Source organism: Sebastes fasciatus, chromosome 19 (genome assembly GCF_043250625.1).
Source record: "Sebastes fasciatus isolate fSebFas1 chromosome 19, fSebFas1.pri, whole genome shotgun sequence".
NCBI classification, from domain to species: Eukaryota; Metazoa; Chordata; class Actinopteri; order Perciformes; family Sebastidae; genus Sebastes; species Sebastes fasciatus.
This window is the reverse complement of record NC_133813.1, coordinates 20,731,695-20,757,972: the sequence shown is the minus strand read 5'-3', so window position 1 is coordinate 20,757,972 and position 26,278 is coordinate 20,731,695. Positions and strand designations below refer to the sequence as shown.

Sequence of the window (26,278 nt, the reverse complement as noted above, 5' to 3'; positions counted from 1 at the left end):
AAATAAGTCACTGGTTGTTTTGACCCACATCAGCCACCTTTCAAAGGGGCCAGACTGAGCAAGTTATCAAACGCTTGGCTGGGCATGATCGCACATACACGTATCCAACCAGTGGTTATATGAGCAGCAGCACCAGACTTGTGTAACAGATTCAAAAACTACAAATGCTGAACTCCTCCTCCTCCTCCTCACCATCACCACCATCATCATCTCACTGGGCGCATCTGCAGGCTGCAGGAGCAGAGCGATATGAGTTTACACGGATTCATTTAAACTTTTCCTCTCTGCTCATTTGGATATCCTTCAAATAGAGATGAAGGGTATTTGAGCTAAAGACAAGTGGCACATTTGAAACATTCGCTTTGTCGCATTAAATCCCCTTTTAGTTGAGTTCATAATGGCATTACGCACATTTGGCACGCCACTTTACGCATATGCGTGCGTCTATTCTTTTGTTTTCATCCTGCAAGCTGCTCAGTCTCAGACGAATCCGGAGACTAACCAAAGAGCTGCACTCCGGCAGACGCTACAGTGGTCACACAACGGCAAGGTTTTTAGCATTTTAAGCCAGGGCTCGGAGTACCAGCCGCCGAGGCGCAGGGGCGCACCGACGCAGGAGCAAGTGCAGGCGAGACCTGTCACCATCATCCGGGATGTGGACGTGAAACAACCGGACACCTCGAGCCAGCCGCAGCAGCAGCCCCAGCCGCACCACCAGTCCAGGCAGCAGCAGCAGCTTCAGGAGCAGCACCAGACCAGGCAGCAGCAGCTTCAGCAGCAGCAGCAGCCTCCTCGGCCTCTGCTCCAAAGGCTCGTGAGAGGACACGAGCACCGCCAGCATCACAATGAGCGCACGGGGACGCAGACGAGCAACAATGAGACCAAGGTCACGGTCAGTCCACCTGTGCCCAGGAGAGATGACATGATGGTCGGTGATGACCCCTATAACGACCCCTATAAGTCCAGCGATGATAACCCATATTACAATCATTATGACGTTTACGAGAGACCGAGGCAGAGATCGAGACCCGGATATGGCACAGGGTACCATCAGTACGGTAAGAGAGTGGGGTTCTTAAAATAAAACATTAATGGGATATACATATGACCCATAAAGTGGTGTTTATGATCAATCTATCAAATGACCAATGACTTAAACTATTAATCAGTTTGTTTCTCTATATCTTGTCTCACTTTGTCTATAAATGTCTGCATGTGTATATCTATTTGCCATCTGTTATTTTGTTTTATTTTATTTTATATTATTTAAAAGGGACCATGTACAGTTTAAAACATAAATGTCCCCATTTGATGCACCGTACCAGATTATAGCTTTAAGCTAATTCACATCTGTAGTCCCTTGGCAGGTCAAAACAAAGGAACATACTACAGTCATACAAGAAAGAATATACAAAACGCACAATACACAGCTACACGCAATAGCACATCACCAAGTATGCTTGTCAAGTAAAAGCGAGTCATGAAGACCATGGAATAAAAATCAGTGAGTACAGAGCTGAGCAGCTTTCAACAGACGTTTTAAGTTGGTTTTGAAAATACCGATAGAGCAGAAGCTCCTGTAGTTGTTAAAGTGTTTGTTTGTATATGCAACATTAATTTACTGATTGATTCATGTTTTATGTGCCACTTTTATTTTCATTTTTAATATAGCTATTGTCATTATTATAATGTTGTTTGTTGTTTTAGGTCTGCCTGATCTCGTACCTGACCCGTACTACATTCAAGCTTCCGCTTATGCCCAGAGAGTCCCAATGTACAACCTGAGATGTGCAGCTGAGGAGAACTGTTTGTCAAGGTAGGTAGACTGCTGTCAGGACTTTATCCACAGAGGAAAGAGAGAAAACACAGGGTTTGCGTCCAAGTCTGAGTGTGATTCAGAGAGCTTTGAGCCATAACAACCTCCTAAAGTGTTTGTGGGTGAGGGCTGCCCAGTGGAACCATGAGATGAGGTCAAATTAACCGAATCCTGCCTCTGATGGTGGCGACGGGTGGAGTGGTGGATTTCTGTAAAGCTTAATCATAGTTTGCCCAGGGAGAGAAAGCCCGACTGGTAAACACATTATTGAAAACTAACCCAAACAACCACTTGCCTCCAAACTATTTTTCCACCCACCAGTTACACACAGACTGCTTTCACTCAGACACTGAGGATCTGCTCCACTCAGAGGAGGGGGTCTAGCAGGAAAAACAATCTCAGTGACGTAATTGTGTCCACATATGACCTGCGTTTTTTTCCCCTTATGCTCTTCCTTTGCTTTGTGCCTGCAGCTCAGCCTATACATCTAGCATTAGAGACTATGACACCCGTATGCTGCTGAGGTTTCCTCAGAGAGTCAAGAACCAGGGGACGGCGGACTTCCTCCCCAGCAGGCCACGTTACTCCTGGGAGTGGCACAGCTGTCATCAGTGAGTATAATGTCATGTCAACTCACCACCTCACCATCACAGACAGAAATAGGACGTCTCTGTGACTTGTGGCTGCTCTCCTGCATCATTTGTTCTCACGGGCCAAAAAGCTGACACCAATTAGAGGCATTCACAGGAAGATTTCATGCACGAAAACATAAACCAGGCCTGGATCCAGTTTTGGTGAGACGTTTCTGAAGCAGATATAAACCTAAACCATTTAACTAGTGCATTATTCACATGTTTTTAAGTGTTTGAAGTGGAGACAGAACAATTTCTTCACACATTGTAACTCTGTGTAGTTGCTTTGCACATCAATTGTTTCCAAGAGATACCTAGTATTTGTTGCTTTTGTCTTTTCCAGTCTGTCGTTGTGGTATGGCACCCCCTGTTGAACCACAGTCGTGTTACTTTTGGCTGTTTTATAGCTTTTGTTGGCTGTGTTATAGCTTTGCTGAGATTGTGATACCACGACTGACATCTTAACATGAGGTTTATTTGTATTTTTAGGCTTTTAAAGATGTCATTTTGTATTTTTACAATCTAAGCATAAAGGCAGTAAAACTCGCTTTAGGGATATGACTGAACTTCACCTGACCTTTGAATTCAGTTAATTTACAGCAGCAAAGCCAGACGTTGTAAAATAAAGTTGTGTGATGAGGATAATGAGCAAGAAAGGAAAACCTCTGGTGTGTTTGTTCCTTTATTGAGCTTGTGGGAAAAGTGCCAGTTTTCCTTGATTCCACAGAAACTACCTCAGCCCATAGCTATGTTGTGAAACAACCAGTCCACTGTGCTAACCCCCAAGATGGAGCACATGTGGCAGAGATCCAGCACACTGTTGCTGTAGACTGTATAGATTTGTTTTGAAAGTCTACTTGTGTTAAAATCCAGACGGCTTTTGTCACAAACGGCCTTTAAGATAATGGAGTGAAATTGGATTCAGATTCGCTTTAGTACTACATGTACATGATAAACACCTCTGATGTTTGCAGTCACAGTGACTTGCAGTCATTTGAATGAACGCCGGGAAATGTCCAACAGAATGTATTTAAGTATTAATCAGTAACTACGTGAATGTGGCTCAGGAACAAAACAGTCCCTGGTGTGTTTCAACATGTTAAATAGTGTCTGGTTGTTTTAATAAGTCCCAGATTCATTGAATTGTTGAACATTGCTGCTGCTGATCCACAGGCACTTCCACAGCATGGATGAGTTCAGCCACTACGACCTGCTGGACGCCTCCTCTCACCACTCAGTGGCCGAGGGCCACAAAGCCAGCTTCTGCCTGGAGGACACTTCCTGTGACTACGGCTACTACAGACGATTTGCCTGCACCTCACATACCCAGGTCTCACAGATACCTGCTGAAACTGTTGAAATGTTGCTATTACTGACTTTAAAGCTGCTCTTATCAATGTTTAAATATTAACAATGGATTAGTACTTGTATGTGAAAATGGTTGTTCATAGTGACAAACCCACAGAGAATTATCACCCAACTCTAAACTTTTCCTCTCCTCTGCGTTATGCATTTTTCAGCTCTTGTTTTTTTAAGCTCTTTTCAGCATTGTTTTGTTTTTACTGCCCACAACTTTACTGTTTTGGTTCACTCTCACCGCTCTCATCTGCTCCTTTCCTGCCGCAGCAACCGGGTCTCACTCCCAATTCGTCAAATAGTGCCGATTGGGCAGCGCCCCTCGCCATCGGATACCGACGCACGGAGGCACTCTTTAGCGACAGTATGTGACGAACTAGGTTTTCAACTAACTGCAATATAAACCCACCCACGGCATTATCCGACAGTCGGAGCAAGTGACGTGGTATTAATAGCGTGAGAGTCCGCAAAGGGCGGGTGGGATGTTTTTTTGGGCCAAACACACACAAGACTTTCAACCAGGAGACCGTTGTTCGTGTCCCGTTTGAAACTAAAAGTAATGTTGTCTTATTTTGTCACGTCAGTTGTTAGTCACATGACTCGTTAGTATCGTCAGTCCCATGAGTCACATGAGTCGCTAGTCAGTGAAGTTACCGTCGACTGTGACCATTTCCTAACCCTAACTAAGTGGTTGTGTTGCCTAAACCTAACATCCTGTGAAAAGGTTTATTTTGAAAGGACACTATGCATGTAGGAGCATATATTGACACACCCTCCCTGGTCCGTCCAAAAGTAACGTAAGAGGGGTACCCAGTGTGTCGGTCTCCAATGCCGAGGGGCACTGACCAAACAACGGTATTTTAGGAGTTGAGAGTGAGAATGTGTTGACCACAGCAGGCAGTAAAACCTCTGATGAATCCACTGTACGCTAACTGCACAGCACCAAAGCAGACAGACAAAGTCAGCAACTAGCTGGTGAACATAGTGGATCATTTAGCAGCTAAAGAGACAGATATTTCCCTCAGGAGTTGGTGGAGACCAAAAATAGAGCTAAAAGGACAGTTGATATTGGACTTCTATTCATCAGGTGGCCAGAGACACGACTCCAAATGAATGTTGCTCTGTGTTTGCTGGATGAGTAAATAAGCAACTTTTTGCAAAGAAATTAGCCACATCTACTTTATAAGGTTATAATATATCAGTCTTCTGTTTACAGCTTGTTTCCGCTGCCCCCAAGTGGGCAAAAAAATCAGTTAATTCAGGTTTAAGCTCACAAGCTAACACAACATTTAGCCAGCTAGGTCCTGTTAGCTACTGCAGCAACAATGTCAAAGTCATTCTGAATCTACCAACTAGCTGCTGCTGTAAATAAACACAGCGCACAGACACAGTTACATCTAACTAACCAAAAAAACATTTATTGCAGGTTTAAACTTTTTATACACACCCCTGGAGATACCATATTTTAATGGTTACACTTGTATACTCTGCCCTCATTGTGTCTGGATTATTTTTTACGATTGGGCATTCTTTTTGAAAATGACCACAATAACCAAAAAGACGAGGCTAATCTGTTGATACAGTTTCATCAATACCAAGACCCTGAAACTGAAGCAGCTAAATGGAATTCGGCCACCATTCATTTTATTATTTACACTTGTGCGTTTCCTACTGTGACATGTCAAAATGTCTCCAGTGAAAAAGATTGAATGAATTATCGTGGTTGCAAAATAAAAGCCAGTTCACCTCGAGAAATATAGCTATAAAGATAACTAAAAACTGCAATGATACCTTGTTACATATTCACATTATAATGATTTAGTTTCATTAAACCAAAATAGAGGATAACGACTTCACTGACTGGATTTTGGTTCCTAAATTTCGATAAAGGAGAGTGGAACTAAGAAAAACAAGTGCTCTTTTACTGAGGCAGATGTCCTTTAGAGAACAACTTTAGTATTTCCTTTTTGCATGAGCCAGTGGTGATTTAATGATTTCCTGTTTCTCCTGTCAGATGATCCCACCTTCCTGAATGTCTGTGATCAGTTGTTTGGCATATGATTTCTTTTTCCATCCTCTTTTCTTTTTTTCGTTTTTTTTTAATTTTGACTGGCTGTTTTTTCTTCTCTTTCTTATAATTGTTGTTCTTTTTTATTATAAGCGTTTTAGACTTCCTATTAGATATCATACTGTAATATAATATATGTAAAGGGCCTTATATTGTTTCATAAGTAGTTTGTTTATATAATGTTTCATGTGGATGCTGTCCAATGTGCAGGGCCTGAGCCCAGGATGTTATGATACCTACAACGCAGACATCGACTGCCAGTGGATTGACATCACAGATGTGAAACCTGGAAACTATATCCTCAAGGTTTGTTAGAAATACCAGATGACATTTGTCTTCCTCATGAGACACTAAAAACCCTTTTAAAAAGTTACACTGTGTGCAATCCCATTTGTTGCTGTGTTTTTTGATTCTTACATTTCGTATATTATATTGTTCTCTACAGATCAGTGTAAATCCGTCCTATCACGTCCCAGAATCAGACTACAGCAACAACGTTGTGCGCTGTGACGTTCGCTACACTGGCAACTACGCCTACGTGTCAGGTTGTCAACTGTCATCGTGAGTATCAGGTCTCAGGTGACAAATATTTCTTTGATATTTTCTGGCATCCTCCATTAATCCTCATGCTGTTTTTATTCCTTTTTTCAGGTATTAAGCAACTCAGAGAAGATGTAAATGACAATGCAGAGGACTGCATATGAAAGCTTATGAAACATCAGGAAATAAATGTTGAATTGTAAATTTAAAATACTCCCAATTTAGAAAGAAAAAGTAGGAATCATTTGACGTCATAGTGACGGATTATGTCTAATTTCTTTGCTTGTTTTTCTCCATACTGATATATTCTTATCTCTTCTTTTCTTTAGAATATTTTTTATTTTTTTTTTACTTCTATTGCATTGTACTGTATGCTTGCCTTTTATACCACTTGTAAGATAGTTCAAGAATAAAATCCATGACATTTTTAATCTTGGCAAGTTAGAAATGTAAACCATCTTACCCTCCTTGTTAAATCAATATCAATTATATCCCAATTTTAAAATGAACCAGCTGTAAAGGAAACTGTATTTGTTATATTTATATGCAACGGGAGAAACTCACTTTACTTCAAAGCTTTTGTTGAAACTGAGTTGAATAAAACTTTGTGATATTGTATCACTTGAAGTGACGTCCCTGTCTTGCCTTTGTTTCTTACCTTTTTCTACGTCTCGTTGTGTTTTCCACACACACACACACACACACACCTATAAAAAGGCCAGATACAAAAGGTCAAAATTAGGGCTGCAACCTACTGATAATAAAATCACATGCAATATTTGTCTTTTTTTATTGTTAATTGATTTCCATAATAAATATATATATATACATTTGCATAAAGCAAGCATATTTGCCCACTCCCATGTTGAAAAGAATATCAAATACTTGACAAATCTCCCTTTAAGGTACATTTTGAACAGATAAAAAATATGTGATTAAATTGCGTGATGAATTAAAGGGACTGTTTGTAACTTCTTGATCCGGGTCGGTGTCCCATTCGCGCTCGCATGTGGCTACGCTGTTCAGACTCAGACTACAACATAAACTACACGGAAGCACCAAAGTTATATCTAGTGAAGCCCGTCTTGCAAAACAGTGTTGGTCGCGGTCGGAGGACACAGGGGAGACCCTAGCTTTGGTCTCCAGGACTGGAGTCTCTGCTCCTCTGTTCCTCTGCCTGCCTGCTTGCCTTCACTCAGCTCGCTCCACCTCACATGCATGCGCGCACACTCCACACTGTAGAGGAGTTAGTAGCTCTGAGAATATCTAGTGAATGTACAGTGGATGTTTGTGCAGAAATAACTGCTGCAGCTCCTCCAAACCAACAGAGGTTTTCCGTGTCTTGTGAAGTGACGGGGCTCCGCAGCGAGAAACGTTATCGTCTCCGACCGGGTGCCGGTGTTTTCCCTGTTTCCTCCGGCCTCGGAGCCAACACTAGGATCAGCATTGATTCATGGAGAGACCTTCGTCTGGTCAGCTAACATTACTGCCAAGCAGGTGAAATATAGAGTGATATTGTGGTTTTAGCTGACGTGTGTCGCCTCACTGTTTTGAGCGATGCTCGTTAATGTCTATGTAGAGCGAGCACAAGCGCGAGCCCGACGCTGACTTTCGTTGACTTAATGGCCACAGGTGTTGCTGTTAACAAGCATTTCTGATTCTCACAAACAGTCCCTTTAATCGGGATTAACTATGGACAATCATGCGATTAATCATGATTAAATATTTTGATTTGCCAGCCCTAATGTATATCAATATCACATGAATAATTGTGTAAAATATATACATGCCCAAATCATCTGTATGTGTGTACATAATATGACTAATAATTATAAAATATCAAATCATTATTATTTTATTATTAATAACTTATTTGGTCAGTTACACAATTTATTCATGAGATGATTTTATTAAATAATTACTGATTTAATTTAATTGTTTTAATATCTAACAAATTGGGGCTCCTATAATAAATCACAACCTGTCCTGTGTGTGTCCTCCAGTCCAGCAGGAGGCAACACAGAGACTTCAATGTCCATGTTGTTTGAATCCAGTGATTATTATCAGGCTGTTGGAGAAAGTGGAGTCAACCACCAGCAGTGTGAGTGTGTATGTGTGTGTGGATCAGATATATATATTACCTAGTTAATCTGTTAGTTTTTCATGTTAAAATGCATCCAGTCAGAGTGTCGATCCCGTCGTTTCGTTCAGAGACCAACCCGATGGAGAAAGGATTCACGGTAAGCTGCTGTATAATAATAATAACCTCTGTGTGTCGTCTGCTCTGCTGCTCTCATCAGTTTCTCACTCTGATGCTATTTATGGACCCTTGAAATAATAAACCATCGTCTGTTTAACATCAACATGTCGCTGTTAATACAACGTTTGCTGTCTGGTTGGTTGTCTTGAATGCAGCTTGTTTTTATACATTATATAAACATGTCAAAACAGAGAAAATGTTAGCTCTATATTTTAATGTTTGTTTTAGCAAGAATTTGTGTCTATACTAATAGTAAACCTCCCCAGCTGTTTGACATAAATAAAGACTGATTAGAATAAACAGGGAACCTCATATTATGTGTTGATGAACCCTTTAATCCCCCTTAAATTTCACCTTAAAGGGGCATACCAGATATATAATGTTGCAATAAGACTTTTTTTTAAATAGACTAGTAGTCACAATACAGCAACAGAGGCTGAGATATACTGACTTTTAGTCCTTATTAGTGGAGGTAAACCTCCAAAATCATTGGAGCCTACATTTCCCATAATGCATTCAATAGCCTAGGGCGAGGCATTTTGGCCAAAATATATATATATATATATATAATTCATTTTCTTTTCAATTCACTCTGTTTGCTGTTCTTGCTGCTTTGACACTTGAATTTCCCTGGAGGGATTAATAAATGTTCATCTTATCTATATAGCATGTTTTCTGGTAATTCAATAAATAAATAGTCCATATGAAATAACCACATGGTAAAGCCTATTTTTGTATACTCCTGTTTGAATTAGTAACCAGTATTTTTTTGTTATTTATTATTAAAATATCAACTCTTACACCAGCAGCTTGGTAAAAAGAAGTCTTCACAATCAACAGGAATTTCCATTTAAGTGTAAACCTTTTAATGCAGCAACAAATTGGTCCAAACTTATACGAACTTCAACGATATCACGATCCGTCAGTATCGGTCCAATATCCGATATCTCTATCGATGCATCCCTACATCTAACACCTGGTAGGAAAGCGAATAACTACGTTTCCAAAAATGTCGAACTATTCCTGAGACTGCCGTAATCGGTCTCTTTGGGCTGTTTTTCACTTTTTTTGCAGTTTTTTTGTCCACAGTGAAGACATAATTTTTTTGCTGTGCTGTTGTCTCATTTAAAACCTCCCAGGATTTGTTAATAATTCTTACTTGTCAGCTCTCTGTCATGGGAGATGCAGTATGCATTGACGTTGCCAGTACAGAACTGCAGTAACAACACTGCCGTCATTTAAGAGTGGATTTCTTCATTTACATAATGTTGGCGAAAAGAGCGGCCGTTTTACGGAAGAATCCAGCAGAGTGAGGGAAGTAGATGTCTGTTTAGGGATGTTAGAATGACAGTTACTCTGACAGATCACATTTTTCACAGCAGCCAGATGTTTCCTTTTGGTAACTAGCTGACATAGACAGTAACTGGCAGCTCTGCAGTCAGCTGGTCACTGTGGTCAGTCAGCACTGGGAGGGGTCGCGTTTGGCTGATGGTGATAAATCATGATTCCCTTAACTGAATCTCAACAACAGAATTAGCCCTTTTTGGCAAGAGTGATACTAACGTTTTTCTTTCTTTTCTTTCTTTCAGGTCTTTAGAATTGACGTGTTGATGAACGGCAGACAACATGCTGTTGAGAAACGCTACAGTGAATTCCACGCGTTGCATAAAATGGTGAGCTTCAATGCATCCCCAAAGTTTCTGATCTGGTGTTGAGTATTAACAGAGTCCTCCTATCTCATGAGTTCATAGTGTTCAAGTCCTTAACCTTCAATAAGTGGAGATCTTATGATTAACCACCACTTTTCACTATAGTTTATATTTGACCAGCAGAAACATTTGAATGTCTGCGATTTATGGCATAATGTGCCAAAAGGATTAATCAATGAATCAATTCGTCAAACTATTGAAAATTGAACGACAACCAGTTTAATCATCGTTTATAATTTTAAGGAATTCATCAAACAAAAATGTCTGACATTTGTAGGTTGCAGTTTCTTCAATGCAAGCTTTTCTCATATTATTATTAACTGAGGCTCTATGTGCCCCATCTTCAATGTCTGACATTTTAGAGAGTAAACGATGAATTGGGTGATCAAAAACTAATAAATGAAACAAATACAACTTTATTTATTTAGCCCATTTCATTAAAAAATATGCAATGCAGAGGGCTTCATAAAAACATGAAAACAAATAAACAAACATAAAAAGAAAGATGCAAGAAATGTGAACATTAAACATAACATTTACTATTTATTTACTAGCGCAAAATTCCTAAGTGTGTAGTCACACTCAGGAAATCACAGCAACAAATGAATAAATGATTAATGTGCTTCCTGGCGGTTAACCACGTTCACCATACCAGTTTGTTTGAGGTCGTAGGTTTACAGCTGAGTTCCTCTTCCTGTCCTGCTCAATAGCATTCAGCATTTAGTTGGATTGGAAGGCCGCTTTCTGTACAGGCCTGTTTCCACTGAAAACTGTCACAGTATTCAAAGCACAGGTGTAAGCCATCATAATAAAGTAATGATGGCTTAGTTTCATTTAGCTGCCTCAGTTTCAGGGTCCTGGTATTGTGCTCCTGGTAATTAACAAAAGTCAGCATGCTAAAATGCTGCTAGTATGGCTATAGACTCTTGTTTGTCCTGTTTATTTTTACCATCTGTGAGAGTGACGCTGTGTTGTTTTCACCTTGTCAGTCTGTGTGTATCATCATGTAAATATGTGGTCCTGGAGACACTTACTGTAGCAGGAACTACCACAGAAGAAGTTTTGAGCACTTTGACAAGATGTTTTTTAGTTCTGTCTATGGACAGATTTGTCACTGCGATAGCGTCACAACCGTGCAAGATGCAGTCACGAAACTTTACAGGAGTGTAGTTGACATCAAGATGAAGGCTGAGTTTGAAGATGGATGTGGTCCAAGCAAGGCCGCCTGAAGTAGGGGGGTAGTAGGAAGTGTGGAAGGGGTGTGATCCCATCGAAAGATGGTCCCTAGTTTAATGATGTTTTTGAATCCTTCCAGCTAAAGAAGAGCATAAAGCCTCCTGAGATCCCTTCCAAACATGTTAGAAACTGGGTTCCCAAAGTCCTGGAGCAGAGGAGGCAAGGTCTGGAGCTCTACCTGCAGGTACTGTGACACACCTCCACCCCACCTGCTGAAAATAAAGAAACAAAACATTTCTTTATGTATATGAAGTCAGTATCGTGAACGTGTGAACTTTATTTATTTCACCAAATACAGATTTTGTCTAACTCAAAGTAAATGGTCTTGTATTTATATAGCACCTTTCTAGTCCACTTAAAGCGCTTTACAACACACACACACAGACACACACTGATGGCAGAGGCTGCCATGCAAGGTGCAAACCTGCACATCAGGATCTAATCTAAGTACTCACTCACACACAGCCTTCAGGAGCAATTTTTGGGTTCAGTATCTTTCCCAAGGACACTTCAACATGCGGACTGGAGGAGCCGGGGATCGAACCGCCGCTCTTTCTCTTGAGCCACAGCTGTCCCAAAGCAAACACACAAAGCTCCCAGTACAGATGTAGGCAGATTAAACAAACCGTTCACCCAAAAGGTCATGCAGGTCACTGCAGTTGTGTGCCGCTGCTTCATGTGCACGTTGCAATTTGCTTTTGTTCTTGTCTGTTTTGTCAGTCTATAATTATGGAAAACGGAGTTCTTCCAAAGATATTCCTGGATTTCCTGAACATCCGCCATTTTCCTTCAGTGCCAAAAACAGAAAGCTGTGGGTGAGTTGAAACTCAATTTCATGGCTTTTTCTTTTTTTTATCTGTTTGTTGCCAGGCTACTAGAAGACTTAACTTTTATTTTTCTTCTCTCAGGTCGTTTGATACAGAATCAGAAGAATCAAGGTGAGTCGATTTGTTTCAGTGAATATTTTAAAAACTAGAGTATGAAAACAGCACGTCAGATTCTGGTTTTGCACCATTTTGAACCGGTGAGTCACTATTTGCTCTGCTCTTGAGCTTCACCCAGCAGCATGTCAGTGACACCACCTACGTTTCTTCATCCTGTTAATTCATATGCAGCATGTTGCCTCCCACAAACCCTCTGATTTCTCCTTTTTTGTCTCGTCTCAGTAAACTTTCACATCAGCCGGTCTTGCTGTTTCTGAGAGACCCCTACCTGCTGCCCTCTGCTCACGGTGAGTTCAGGCTACCTACGTCTATATCGTAATGTCTCTGTGCTTTATGGTAAATTGTACTATTATATGTACTATTGTACATATCCTTTTCAGGCAAAAAATAGGCATGAACTTCTTACTCATCTTATCTTTAATTTGAAAAACTTTCTTTTAGGGCTGTTAAAGTTAACGGGATAATAATGCCTTAACGCAAATTGGTTTTTAATGCCACTAATTTCTTGAATGCAACTTGTGATTTTTAGGTTGTAGCGGGCTCAGTTTTAAAGCTAGAGTGAAGATACTGGCATCATATGAAACTAGAAAACCATGTCAAATTAGCTTGTCGCAAAGGAGGTTAAATAACGCTCCAAACTTGCGCTAAATGTTTGCGAGGAAAAACTGGCATAGCCATTTTCAAAGGGGTCCCTTGACCTCTGACCTCAACATATGTGAATGAAAATGGGTTCTATGGGTACCCACGAATCTCCCCTTTACAGACATGCCCACTTTATGATAATCACATGCAGTTTGGGGCAAGTCATAGTCAAGTCAGCACACTGGCAGCTGTTGTTGCCTGTTGGGCTTGAGTTTGCCATGTTATGATTTGAGCATATTTGTTATGCAAAATGCAGTACCTGTGAGGGTTTCTGGACAATATTTGTCATTGTTTTGTGATGTTAGTTGATTTCCAATAATAAATATATACACACATTTGCGTAAAGCAGCATATTTGCCCACTTGCATGTTGATAAGAGTATTAAATACTTGACAAATCTCCCTTTAAAGTACATTTTGAACAGATAAGAATTGTGCGATTAATTGTGATGAACTATTTTAATCGCCCTACTTTCTTTTCTTCTTTCCTTTCAGATGCATTTTCAAATGTTGTGATTGAAGGTGTGGTTCATGGAATTTTCTACCCAGATCTTCAACCAAGGTAGAGCTGCAGAGCTGAATCTACGGGCACGTCACTACAAACGGACGCTTCGTGTTTTCACACCTTTTTAGGTGTGCATCAGGAAGGGCGTGGCATGTTACACTGAGCCTCATTTACATTTTCCAAAGCATAAAACAAAAAACCCATACATTTATTTTCTTCTCTCGATAAACGACTGGCACCGTCACCATCAGTTGTTTTTAAAAGAAGCAATATTGACCCATATTTCAATGGAAAGAAATAGTCAGCTATAAAATGTAACTACATGCGAAACAGTTTGGCAACTTAACTTGGATGTTTCGAGGCATTAGAATCTAAATAATTAAGTAAAGACTACAAAGATTATTTTCAGATTATAGCAAATAAATTAACTTATATTTTCCTTCTTTCTTAAGAAAGTAATGAGTGAAATTAACACACAGGATCAACTGGAAATAGAGATAAGAGGCAGATCAAAGTACGTGAGAACTGAAGTGTTGTTTTGAGAGCTTTTAGTACGTAAATAGCAGAAGTTGAAACTCTGGGGAACCAGAAAGGAAATGCTGATGCCAGCTGGACTGAAGGTTAGTTTGCCAGACACAGAGCACGCCTTTAAGAGCGGAGCTGGATGTTGGCCTGCAAACAGGGAGGTGCCCTCTCTCTTTGTAGCACAACTACTGTGGTTTCTTCTGAGCTGCCAAATCTAGCCATCTGAAGGAGAGCAGTGGGACAGCGTGGAACAATTTTGAGTGTGTTTTGTGCATTCTGGTGGAGTTGACAGCTATGTGCCACATGTTAGGGTGGAAGTGAAATGAGAGTTGGGATGTGGAGCTCTTTTTATTGAGCATCAGATGTCTGTGAAGGAGTACTGTAGTGTTTACAGTGGCGCTACTGGAGGAGCAGTAGCTCAGTTTGGGGAGGTGATGAGCTTGAGGAATTTGAAATGTAACCTAAGACAGACGGAAATATGTGGCACAACCTGTGAGCAAAGAGTGATGTCATCAGAGTTGTAGTTAAACACATTTTATTTCACGTATTCCTAGTAGTGGCTAATGTAGCCTCAAGCTTCTAGCCTCAAGTTAAGATTAGGAGCGGCCTACAGAGGTCTGTTAAACTCTTTCAAACTCCACACTCCCAGATTTTTTAGTTATCAGACTTGTTGTTTTCAGCCCCAACTGATGCTGACTCAATTGACAATTGAGGCAATTTATCAGATTTGGTGCAGCTCCGTCTGGAGCTCTGGAACTTTTTTCACATATGCAGTAGTACCCCCCCCCCCAATGTAAAATTGGTGGAGTTCCCCTTTAAGAGAGGATAAGGTCAAACTCAAGGGCACTTCTCCATTTGTTATCTATGCCTTCTTGCTTCCTTCATTTGCATTTTGACAGATGTTCAACGAAAGATGCAATGATGAGATATGAGGACTGACAGCTGATAGCATAGCAGAAGAATGAGCCTGTTTGTTGATGTCCCACAGCACATGCTAAATCTAAGTACAACATTTGAAAATAGTTATAGTTTGTTCAAAATAACATTAAAGGGTAACTTAGCTTTTTTTCAACTTGGACCCTATTTCTCCATGTTTTTGTGTCTAAGTGACTAATGGGGACAACAATTTTTGAAATTGGTCCAGTATTGAGGGATAACGCTGTAGACGGCAGCCACAAAACAAGCTGCGAGGGCAAGTGAGCAACGTCATTGTAACGCTATGTTCACTAAAAGTGCTTGTTTTTGCCACGGACAGGCTCAGATTGTTATGATAAGTGGCTGACAACATTATGGAAAGAAACCTACAAAGAAATATAGCATTTTCTTACCTTTCGCTTGATCCGGTCTGTTTGTTCTTGTGTCCAAGTCCCGCTCAAGGAGAAGTCTCGTTGTGAAATCTGAATATCCGTATACTCTGGCTTAAATAAATATTGTCGGCCATCGAATTCAAAGACCTCATCGTGGAAATCATCTAAATATTCAGCCATGACATTGAAAATCTTTTAGATAACACTAAGCTACCCTCTCTGTACTCAAACACAACAAACTGCCCGTCTGGCCCTTGCATTTCCACCATGGATGTATACCACTATTCCACCGTTGTCTTCCAGCAACACGTCACCTCGCCAGATTTCAGAACGAGACTTCTCTTTGAGCGAGACTCTTTCCATAATGTCAGACACTTATAATAACAATCAGAGCCTGTTGTGGCAAAAACAAACACTTTTAGTGGTTGTACTGTAAATAGCGGTGCCAGCTTGCCCCAATAGGATTAATTTGCACCCCATGAGCAGCTGCCGTCTACAGCACTCTCCCTCAATACTGGAACGAAATTGTCCCCATTAGTCAGTTAGACACAAAAACATGGGGAAATAGGATCCAGGTTGACAAATACAGAAGTTACCCTTTAACGCAAGAAAACAAAAGGATATTATAATCATTAAATCAAAGCAGAAATCTCGGACTAGAGCTGGCACAGGCCTGTTCCTGTTATATTGTCCCAAAAATAAAAACACACGTTTGGTAGATTTTGGTGCAAGTAGATTTTCACATTATTTTCGCATGAAAATGAGGATCATGTTTGATTTGCGTACACAAGTAGGAAAAAAATGCCTCTGATAACACTCACTAAAGGCCAGTATCTAACACTAATACCAGTCCTGTTAAGTTTAATGTTGAATTTACACATAATATAGAAGGTGAGTTTTTCACTTGTGGTGATTATAGGTATAGTCATCCATCATTTAAAGGGATGCAACGTGTGTTTTGTTTTACAGAGCATTTTTAAAATAAGGGATGGTAATTTAAAAGACTTAGAACCAGTAAAACACTGTGCAATATGAAATAAAATACATATATATATTGTCTTTATATTGTTCCTTGTTAAGTACAAACCATCTCCTGATGTGGACACTTGAAATGACTTGTAGCTCTTGTGAAACAATATGTTGCATGTCACTTTTTGGGCAGTAATTAATGACACTTGTCTGTTTTATGTGACTGGACCTCAACTACAGCACAGTGACGACTACATATTTATACTGAATCAAATGAATTCTTAACCTCAACTAAATACATCATGATTTTATGTTTTAACAATCATTTCCTAGAGATCCATCTTGTAGATTTATAAATGTATTTATATTGTGTAACGTTTTACCGTTTGTGCTCTGACTATATGTGAAAAGTGTCATTTATGTGCCATAATGTCAACCTACAGTGAACACTGGATTTCTACTGTAGCACTTTAAGATGGGCGACATGTTACTGACACCAATAAAACTCATTATTTCCACAAACCTCGTTTGTCGGACTGCAAGTCTTCAAGTTGATTCTTAATTAAAATAACATCAAATGTATTGACACAAGCTCTTTATTAGAAAAGTGACTAGAAAAGGCTGTCGATTGACACATTAACAATTGCTCTGTACTTCAATCAGTCAGTTTTTATCACATTGTAGGGTTAGCATAAAAGATCAGAGAATTATATTCCCTAAAAACTGACCAGAATTATTGAAATTCAAGCCAACAGGAGGAGTTATCACCCAACCTGATCCTGTTCATGTCAGTATGTTTGCCAAAATCTGTCCCCTTAAAACTCAAAACGGTTCAGTAACATGCTTGTTGGTTTTAATTCAAAACAAAGAAGCATTTAGCGTATTTAAATTAGGATCCTCCAGCAGATCATGTAATGCATCTGTCATGGAGCACTTTTAATTAATTGTCACTGTGTTGTCTTGATATTTCTTTTTGGTCATGTCACCGAGCCGTAATTGCAATTATAAAATTAACAAAATTTAACAAATAGGAAATGTAATATTGCACAGCAAAGTAGTGCACATCTGTTGACATAAAGTATTCTGCTTTTGCTGCAGCTATAACAGAAACATGTGCTGCTGAATAAATTCAGGTTCGTAAACAAAATACTGGCTTTACATTTAGAAATAATCTGAAACGCAGAATATTTCAGAGGCATAGAAAATTAAAAATCCTTTGATTTTCTGGGCAGCGATGCCCCAGTAACAGTCCAGTAGTAACAACACACATCTGTTTTATGATCTGATGTGTGATCCAGCACTTCAACACAGCATCTTTGGTCCCAACGACGGCTTTAAAGTTCTCCGTGACCGACTTCATCTTTCAGCCGTTCGTCCTGGTTGGCCTCTGCCTGAGGTTCTTTCATGTTGGCGAAGGCAACTTCTCTTGATAGCTGTTCCAGAGGAGGGAGACCCACCGCCAGGTTTCTCATAGCGATGGCTGTCATCAAGAATCTAACGGAGAAAGGGACGGAGTTAATGAGACACATTCACGGATGTTTTTGGCATGTTAGTGCGCCGTTAGAGGACAACACTCACCCCCTCCTTAGCGTATAGTACTTCTTCACTGCAAAGCGCTCCAGTCGCTCCAGTGCACCGGCCTCCCTGCGCTTCTTCACCTCCTTCATACGGCGTTGCCTCTTCAGGAACATTCGCACAATCGGGTCAGTGGCGTTGACCTCTGACCCTTCATCGTCAATAAGAGGCTGCAGCTCAGGAGGAAGGGGCTCGGTTTCTGTTGGAAGAGACCGTCCAGTCTGGTGATTTTCTTTAGCACATTTTTTATAAATTTTGCATTGGACTCTATTTTTCCTCATACAATAATTCCATTATTAAACGCTGCGCTTCATGGTGTTAACCAGGTGGCAACCTCCGGGTCTGTAAAGTGAAGCCAATGCAGAAGTGTCTTAAACTTGCATTCTTTCTAATAGCCAGCAGGGGGCGACTCCTCTCGTTGCAAAAAGAAGTGTGATTGTACAGAAGTCTATGAGAAAATGACCCTACTTCTCACTTGATTTATTACCTCAGTAAATATTGTAAACATGAGTTTATGGTCTCAATCGCTGGCCACCCTCCCATGTCACTCCTGGTTGCAAATAACCAAGATGGCGAAGGCCAAAATGCCAAACTCGAGGCTTCAAAACGGTAGTCCACAAACCAATGGGTGACGTCATGGTGACTACATCCACTTGCTATTATATTCTTATATTTATATTCTCATTTACCTGTCCCGTTGCGAACACGCTCCTGAAGATCATGCAGCTTGGTGAAGTTCTCCTGTAGCGCCGCCTCTGTGGTGTTGACGTATATGTACATGTAGCAAGACGGGTCTTCAGACACTGTGTACACCTTATGGTAAGCCCCAGCAGGTACCTACACACACACACACACACACATTATGGTGAATGCTTGCTTGTGTGTCCAGGTTAAACAGTAATGGCGATGATGGCGTGTTACTTTACTTTTATCTGTTCGCCAGGCTGAAGAGTGTAGTTCTTCTTCTCCTCCACTATCTCAACGCTCACTTTGCCCTGCAGTACACTGATGCTGGTGTTGCCCAGATCTTCACTTACAAAGTTTTCTAAGTGGAGACCTAAAAGTTAACACACTGTCAGTTAGCACAAAGGCAACCCATGTAGCAACAAGAATTAATAAAAGGTAAACGCAACAACAAAATGTTCCATCTAAATAAAAAGGACCAGGAGAGATTTGCAACCTGGGAAATCGGCGATAAAGACGATCTCAGTCTGATTGTCCAAACTGCCCTCAATCTCCTGGAACTTGGTCCTCCACGGTGAGAGGTCTACCAGTAGAGGCATCAGCCATGAGTTTGGTCGGAAAGGTGACCAATCTGCCTTCACAACGTCCACACGGGGATCAAAGATCCTTAGAGGAAAAAAAAACATTATTTATTTGATACATTTGAAGTAATTACATTAATAGCATCTTTTTTCTCTCATACCTTTGCTGGAAGCGTTCGTTGATGGACACCCAGATGTCAAAGTAGATTTCAGGATCAGAGATGTTATAGCGGGGCAGGAAGTGATTGAGGCACGTGGAGTACTGCTTCAGCATGTCTCCGTGGTCTTTCCAGCGACGGCTTTGTGTGAACACCTTCAGTATACAGACGGTGTAATTATATACTTAATTAGTAGTCGGCTAAACTGAACTTAAGAGAAAATTACATTCTCAAAAGTGGTTTAAATAGTGCTAATATTTTTTCTTAAACAAGCAAAACTTGTTTTTGCCATCTAAACTTTAAAGCGTGTTATCATGACATGACTGAAGGGCCCTATTTACCTTACAGTACATGATTTGCAATGTGACTCATGGGCTGCACAATTAATCGAATATTAACCGCTATCACGATTTTGAATTAAATGAACATGATCGACTGCGATATTGACGTTTAAAAAGTGCGCTCCACTCATAGAAAACTCTGCTGCATATCAAATCAAGTGCTACAGCTGCAGCCTGTGAAAATCTCCAGTGCAGTCCAGAGTAGGAGAGTAATATACTGTATATTACTCGCTTTGCCCGACAAAACGAAAATGCAACGAACTTTTTTTAAGTCTTATTTTGACGCAAAGACTTGTACGTTAGCAGGAATGTAGCACAACATGGAAGTAAAAGCACTCTGTTTATTTAAATGTGAAAGTGCAATACAAATATGTTGTCCTTAAAATCAATGAATAATCGTGATAAATAATTGTGATCTCAATATTGATCAAAATAATCATAATTATCATTTTGGCCATAATCGTGCAGCTCTACTTGCGTACATACGTACTCTACATCATGATCGTCTATGCTGCACTGATATACCGTTAAGACAAACTGTACTGCTCTCATACTCTGTGTCTGACAGTGTTTTTCCCTGTAACTCACCCCCGGGTTCAGATATCCTATATCTCCAGTTTTTCCGTCTTTGTAGGTGATCTTAACATGCTGATGGCTGCGGGAGTGAACCATCATGTCCCACGAGTAGCCGTACAAGCCATTGGTCCAGTTGTTGTAACCCTGCAGAAAAACAAAAATATTAGGATACTAATAGAAATCACACATTAAAATATTTCTCACCCTTTTACCAGTTTTTATTTAAGTTATATATAAACCAAGACTTTTTTTAAAGGTGCTCTATACAATATTCAGAGTATTAATATAGCAGCAAACAACTATTTGCTATGTAAAAATATAGAGGAGTAATGTCTACCTGAGCAGAGAATGAAGTCTCTCTTCCTCAAGCTTCTATCTGTTTTGTTGACATCGCTGGGCCAACCGCACATGCTTTTAGTGCATGTGAGCGCCACCGCTCTGCACTGCTCTCATACTGCAGTTACAGCTGATAACGCCGTACCGACCGGCGCCGCTGTTGTTGTGGAAGTGTAGCACCCACCCTCTGGTTCCCCCCCAGGTTAACACTGTTAGCTCTGTCAGCTGTGTTACCTTTGTTTTCACTATTAGCTACAAGCTAATCTGTCGCCATGTTGAGAGCTGTGCAGAGGCAATAGAAATGCTCCCAATCTTGCATTTAGCACCTTTAAATTAATAAAGAATCAAGAGAAAATGCAAAATGTTCATATCAGAGACTGGATGATGAGTATCTTTCTCTTTGAGTAAGCTTTCACCCTCCTGCTGACAACACCGGTCTGAGCTGTTGTTTGCTGTGGATCAATGACTGTTGACTCTGATTGAGCAACTATCAGTCTGGTGACTCAGAGAAGGTTTAAATGGCTTTTGCTGACAGCAAAGTACAATCTTATTAAACAGAATTTCTCTGTGTAGAAAAAAGTGCCGGAAGAACGTTATGCAACAATTTACTAATTGGTTCTTTAGATCAAGTCAGCTGTAAAAGTCTTTTAGGATCTTCAATGTTGAAAAAGACAGGATCTTAGACGTACCTGTGTGATGAAGTGGGAGTAAGGCAGGAAGAACTGTTCCATTATGTAGAGAATAGTGAAAATGGAGGCCAGCTTGTGCTTTAGTCTCAGTTTGGAAACTTTGGCGACAGGCAGGGTCTCCTGGCGTTCGGTGCTGGTGCTTTGGATCTCGTTGTAAACACAGGAAGTACTGGGCTGAGGGTCCGGCGAGGTGAACGGCAGGACAGCCCCGAGGAACGCTGGGAAACGGGCGAAGAATTTTCTTGGCCAGTCGGTGTAGCAGAAGAGGGGACTGGTGGCGAGCATTGTGTAGGAAAACATCCCTGTGGAGGATTAACATTCGCAATAAGATTATACAAATTAAAGGCAGAATTTAAAGTATCCACGGCAACGAGAGAAGTGTTTTTAATGACGACTCACCGATGCTGAAGAGCTGAGAGTTCATGCAGTGAAAGTAGGAGACGAAGAATATCCCATACGGTCGTGTGACATCAAAAAACAGTAGGTAGCCGGCCGTCAGATCGAGAAAGAGACCGCCTCCGTGCACCACCAGCAGATTAATTAACTCCACAGGAAGGATCACTCTGAAAAATAATGTGTGGTAGATCAGCGAGAGGGTACTGAGATACAACAGTCAGTGATCGAAGGCTGCTAAATAACACCTACTTGAAAGGATCAAACAGCCAATGGTGAGCCAGGTATGACATCGAGTATCCCTCCACCCAATCAGCATCCAACTTTTTGATTCCAGCGAGGAAGTATACAATAAATATCTTTGAGGAGCAAAAAGCATCATTAGATCACCTGTACCAAAGCCATGTTTATAAATAATTGGAAATATATGCAGTATTATCTGTTAAACGAGTGCACAAACCTGCGTCCTCAACATGGTGTAATTCCACAGAGGCACGTGAGCATTTCTTATAGAAGGCCTCCGCAATCCATCGATTGACCTACAAATAAGACACAGGCATCAGCTAAGTTGAGCTCGCACATATATAGACGTACAGACACACACCTATAACCATCATCTCACCAGTATCTGTTGGCGTCCATGAATGTGAGCTGAAACCCAATGAGGCCGTACAGGTACGAGTGATTGTTCCACGCCGTTTTGTCCAGGAAGAAGATGTACCAGTACGTCGAGATGAACATGAGGCAGGAGAGACGGTAGAAACAGCCAAGCATGATGCCCAAAGCGCCTTGAATGAGAAACATACACACAACTTTAGTTAACATTAGGGCTGTGTATTGGCAAGAAGCTGACGATACGATGCGTATCATGATACAGGGTTACCATTCAATATATCGCGATACTGGTAAGCAAGGCGATATAATGCAATTTCTTTTTTTTTTATCTAATTTTAGGACAATTCATTGTAAAAAGAACACACCACCATATGCATAAAATCTGAGGAAAAAAAAGTTTGCTTTTTATGCAATCAGAACAGTGGGACCTGCATTTGCATTTGCCACAGTCCCTGTCACATCCTGCATCATATAGCACTACTTTTTGTGCAATCTGAGCCACGGTCTGCCACAAATATTTGCATATAAACTATTACTTAAAAGTCGAGTGTTTTTGAGAATCAATACAGTATCACAAAACATAATATTGTGATACTCGCGTGTATCGGTAATTTCTTACACCCCTTGTTAATAATAAAATACAGTTGTTACTATTAATTTATCTATTTTTACACATAAATATCTGTTAACTAGTCCATGGGGAGTGCTACTCAGCTGGTGAATACAGTTGTTTAATGTCTTCTGTAGTTCTTTGGGATTGGAGGGTACAAACTTTAAACCGAAAGCGTGCGTTAAAAAATGGAGGTGTAGAGTTTCACAGACGTGGGTATTTCTAGATGCTATAGAGTGTTGCATTATGGGCAATATAGGAGTTTGAAGTTTGACCAATGCTAGGGACTCTTACAAGTCCCCCAACTTTATGGCAGTGCAATACTAAATTTGCTGGAGAAATTTGGACAAAATCAAGACAGTTAAATAAAACATGCAAAATGATTACAATTTATAATGAATTTACTTGCCACTAAATAGAGAATCAGTGAGAATAATTGACATAGTAACATGTGCCATAACATGATTTGGATATGAACATACAATGTATTTATTTTGACTGAGATAATTCTTGCCACTTTTTTGCCACACAATTTGTGCATTATAATGTATGTTGTATGTAAATAATCTACGTTAAAAGTTGTATAATATGACAAATATCATATACAAATGGAGTACTTAAGTACTACATACAAAACAATATATTTTAACAGATGGTTTTAATGTTGGAAATGTCAGTTATTAAGTGGGTTTGAAATTCCTCTCTGGTGTTAAATCAACGTGATTTTTTAGGAGAAACCAATTTGAGAGGTGAAGTGTTGAGATTAAGAGCAGAACATGTATTTGTACCCAGGCTGGTGTATCCGCTTGGTAAAGTACCAGGTTTGTAACCCCAATTATTTTATTTATCAGTATTTATTTACAGTGTTCTGCTTTCAGTTTGCATTCTTGCATAAACTAGTGAATGCCACATTTGCATTAGTTGTCAAAATCTTTGTAAGACTCAAACTAAATCTTGCATGGTTTAGTTGGCTTGGAGGGAAAACTGCAGGTCTGGTATATGTGCTTTCATCTTTCCCAGACAGCCACCCCACAGAGACCGTCTCCTATTAAACATTTGCATCCGCTTAGACTCAAAAGGACTGGGGTCCCCTTCCCTCACCAAGCCACAGGGAACACTGAAGTGTGAGAAAACAACCTGTAACCTTTTGGACACAAGCTTCTAACTTTAAAAAAAAGGAGTGTGACCCACCGAAGAACATCACCACATACACCAGATACATCAAATCCAGCGGCAGTGGCTGTAGGAAATTGAAGAGGGGAAAGCGGCACACGGGGGCCCCATCCAGGTACTTATAGTCCAGGTGACTTAGGCCACGTTCCTGCGTGATGTCGATAACCATCAGCAAACCTGCATGAAAGACACATGATGAAGTTGTTTTATTAGCTCCTCTAGGAGCAATCTCAACCATGTTGCAAAATCCCTTAAACCCTGCAGGCAGTCTTGGTCTGAGCAATTTACCAAACAAGCAGCGGAAGATGCCCAGGGATGCAGGGTCAGTGGGGCGGTTCAGGAGGGTCACCAGGCTGTGCCAGGAGGTCAGGTCCTCCTTCCTGAACCCAAAGATCATCTCCATCTTGCTTTTGGTCTGTGTTTGTGCATCTTTTTTAGAAGCTGCATCCTCCTGTGCAGTTTGTTCCTCTCCATCACTGCTCACAAGAGCACCTGGACGTTGAACAGGACCATAAACGTGATACAAGGTACAATGTTTTTAAGACTAAGCAATATATTGTGTTTTGAACACTATGTCAACATAGTCAACATGTAGCATGCTAATCCTTGCATGATTTACAAAACATGCAGCTCTTATCTATACACCAAACTATGGTTTAAATTACAGCTTCTGCTTGGTTAAATGCTGTTATTACACTGGCTAAACAACAACACAACGCCACATTGATTCTCACTGGTAATAAAAAACTCACCTGCAGCTGCGTCTCTCGCCTCCATGGTGCAAAATGTTCAGTATAAACGGTAAAAACGGGTTTTGTTTGGGGACAGGGGGTCAGAAAGGTCCCGTCTCTTCTCTCCCTGCCCCAGGTGGAGGTTTGCTGCCTGGTCACGTCTCTGAAAGGGGACAAAGTTACGTGTCACAGTCCCACACACACTTGCGAGTCCGGGCAGGGAGAGGAGGGAGCATGATGGGAGGTTCGGAGGGATTGGAATGTCGTTCATTGGCTGATTCTTCATGTGGCCATGCCCATTAAGGGAACACACCGTACGTCATATCCGGTCGACAGTAGCTCTGTTTTAGAAGATACAATATTTTTCCTTACATCAACAAAAACAAAAGATTTGTGTATTATTTGTCATTAATTTTCAAAAACTGATAAATTTAGAATAATCTTAAAAAAATAAACATTTATCTTTTGTATATTATGTAGAGTATATATATTTGTTTATTTATTTCTGCAGTCTTATTGGTTTTATTGTTATTATTGTTTTCTTTTTTGTTTCTGATGTATTTGTTGTGTAATGTAACCTCTCTTGGAAAAACAATAAAAAAAAAAAAAGAAAATCAGGTCACACTTAAACATTTTGTACCACATTTTCCTCCCTTTTAAAAAAGAAGAAAAATACAATAAAATAATTATTTAAATTGAAAAATAGATATTCATATGTATTTATTACATTATATATAATATTATATTTAGGGCCCGAGCACCGACAACGTCGCGCCAGCGAAGGCCCTATTGAAACTGTAAGGGTTCTTATTATTTTTCTCCTCCGAAATGAATCGCCTTTTTGACGACCTTAGCCATCTCAAAAAGTTGCTTAACTTGGCAGACTTATCAGACGCGGTGAAAAATTTGATATTTTAAAGGTCTCGGACTCGCCGTTGCAAAATGACTCGCCAGCGCCCCCTTATGACTCGCTAGCCCCCCTTATTTTTCTTTGCATCAATACATTTTTCTTCTTATTGTACAACAACTGCATGTGTACTCAAGAGGAGGGCAAACCCTGGTCAACAAGTCACACTGACAAACATCTGTGCTCTTTGCTACATGTTGTGTTTTCATAGTTTACCACACATATACATCTTGTGACTCTTCTTGTGACTCCTTTTCCTTCAATATGTGAAGCTACTGTCATGACTAGAATACCACAGGATACCACTGGAGGGCAGTCATGTGTTGTATAATCATATCTGTTTGCCTGCATTGTGTTTATCGACCCAGAGGTTTTGGAGTAAAGATAGTGCTATGAGGGAT

At 40.4% G+C, this 26,278-nt stretch overlaps 3 protein-coding genes across 3 annotated transcripts; 2 read left to right on the top strand and 1 right to left on the bottom strand.

The window, feature by feature from the left end:
* The first annotated feature begins 208 nt into the window (after positions 1-208).
* Positions 209-7,043, top strand: loxa (lysyl oxidase a). Its single transcript, XM_074617384.1, has 7 exons — positions 209-1,058; positions 1,708-1,816; positions 2,290-2,427; positions 3,622-3,778; positions 6,083-6,178; positions 6,318-6,433; positions 6,524-7,043. Exons 1-7 carry the CDS (start codon positions 398-400, stop codon positions 6,528-6,530), a joined length of 1,284 nt encoding a protein of 427 aa, XP_074473485.1. The 5' UTR covers positions 209-397; the 3' UTR covers positions 6,531-7,043.
* A 1,419-nt stretch (positions 7,044-8,462) lies between these two features.
* snx24 (sorting nexin 24) lies at positions 8,463-17,030 on the top strand. The gene is made up of 7 exons (XM_074618174.1): positions 8,463-8,652; positions 10,262-10,345; positions 11,697-11,801; positions 12,338-12,432; positions 12,526-12,555; positions 12,784-12,848; positions 13,698-17,030. The coding sequence occupies exons 1-7, from the start codon at positions 8,524-8,526 to the stop codon at positions 13,766-13,768; spliced, it is 579 nt and encodes a 192-aa protein (XP_074474275.1). The 5' UTR covers positions 8,463-8,523; the 3' UTR covers positions 13,769-17,030.
* A 56-nt stretch (positions 17,031-17,086) lies between these two features.
* ggcx (gamma-glutamyl carboxylase) lies at positions 17,087-25,212 on the bottom strand. Its single transcript, XM_074618149.1, has 15 exons — positions 24,992-25,212; positions 24,528-24,731; positions 24,258-24,416; positions 22,464-22,629; positions 22,302-22,380; positions 22,094-22,200; positions 21,848-22,011; positions 21,449-21,750; positions 20,436-20,567; positions 19,510-19,661; positions 19,264-19,433; positions 19,010-19,140; positions 18,773-18,920; positions 18,087-18,282; positions 17,087-18,002 (listed from the first exon to the last, which is right to left on the bottom strand). The coding sequence occupies exons 1-15, from the start codon at positions 25,014-25,016 to the stop codon at positions 17,843-17,845; spliced, it is 2,295 nt and encodes a 764-aa protein (XP_074474250.1). The 5' UTR covers positions 25,017-25,212; the 3' UTR covers positions 17,087-17,842.
* Positions 25,213-26,278: the final 1,066 nt, after the last annotated feature.

Coding starts and splice junctions, on each gene's coding strand:
- snx24 (XM_074618174.1), top strand. CDS start 8,524: ATGTGTGTGTGGATCAGATATATATATTACCTAGTTAATCTGTTAGTT. Junction 8,653..10,261: donor CGATGGAGAAAGGATTCACG/GTAAGCTGCTGT, acceptor TCTTTCTTTCAG/GTCTTTAGAATTGACGTGTT. Junction 12,433..12,525: donor CCAAAAACAGAAAGCTGTGG/GTGAGTTGAAAC, acceptor TTCTTCTCTCAG/GTCGTTTGATACAGAATCAG.
- loxa (XM_074617384.1), top strand. CDS start 398: ATGGCATTACGCACATTTGGCACGCCACTTTACGCATATGCGTGCGTC. Junction 1,059..1,707: donor CACAGGGTACCATCAGTACG/GTAAGAGAGTGG, acceptor TTGTTGTTTTAG/GTCTGCCTGATCTCGTACCT. Junction 1,817..2,289: donor GAGGAGAACTGTTTGTCAAG/GTAGGTAGACTG, acceptor TTGTGCCTGCAG/CTCAGCCTATACATCTAGCA.
- ggcx (XM_074618149.1), bottom strand. CDS start 25,016: ATGGAGGCGAGAGACGCAGCTGCAG. Junction 22,630..24,257: donor GTATGTGGTGATGTTCTTCG/GTGGGTCACACT, acceptor TTCTCATTCAAG/GCGCTTTGGGCATCATGCTT. Junction 18,921..19,009: donor AGCCTGGCGAACAGATAAAA/GTAAAGTAACAC, acceptor GTGTGTGTGTAG/GTACCTGCTGGGGCTTACCA.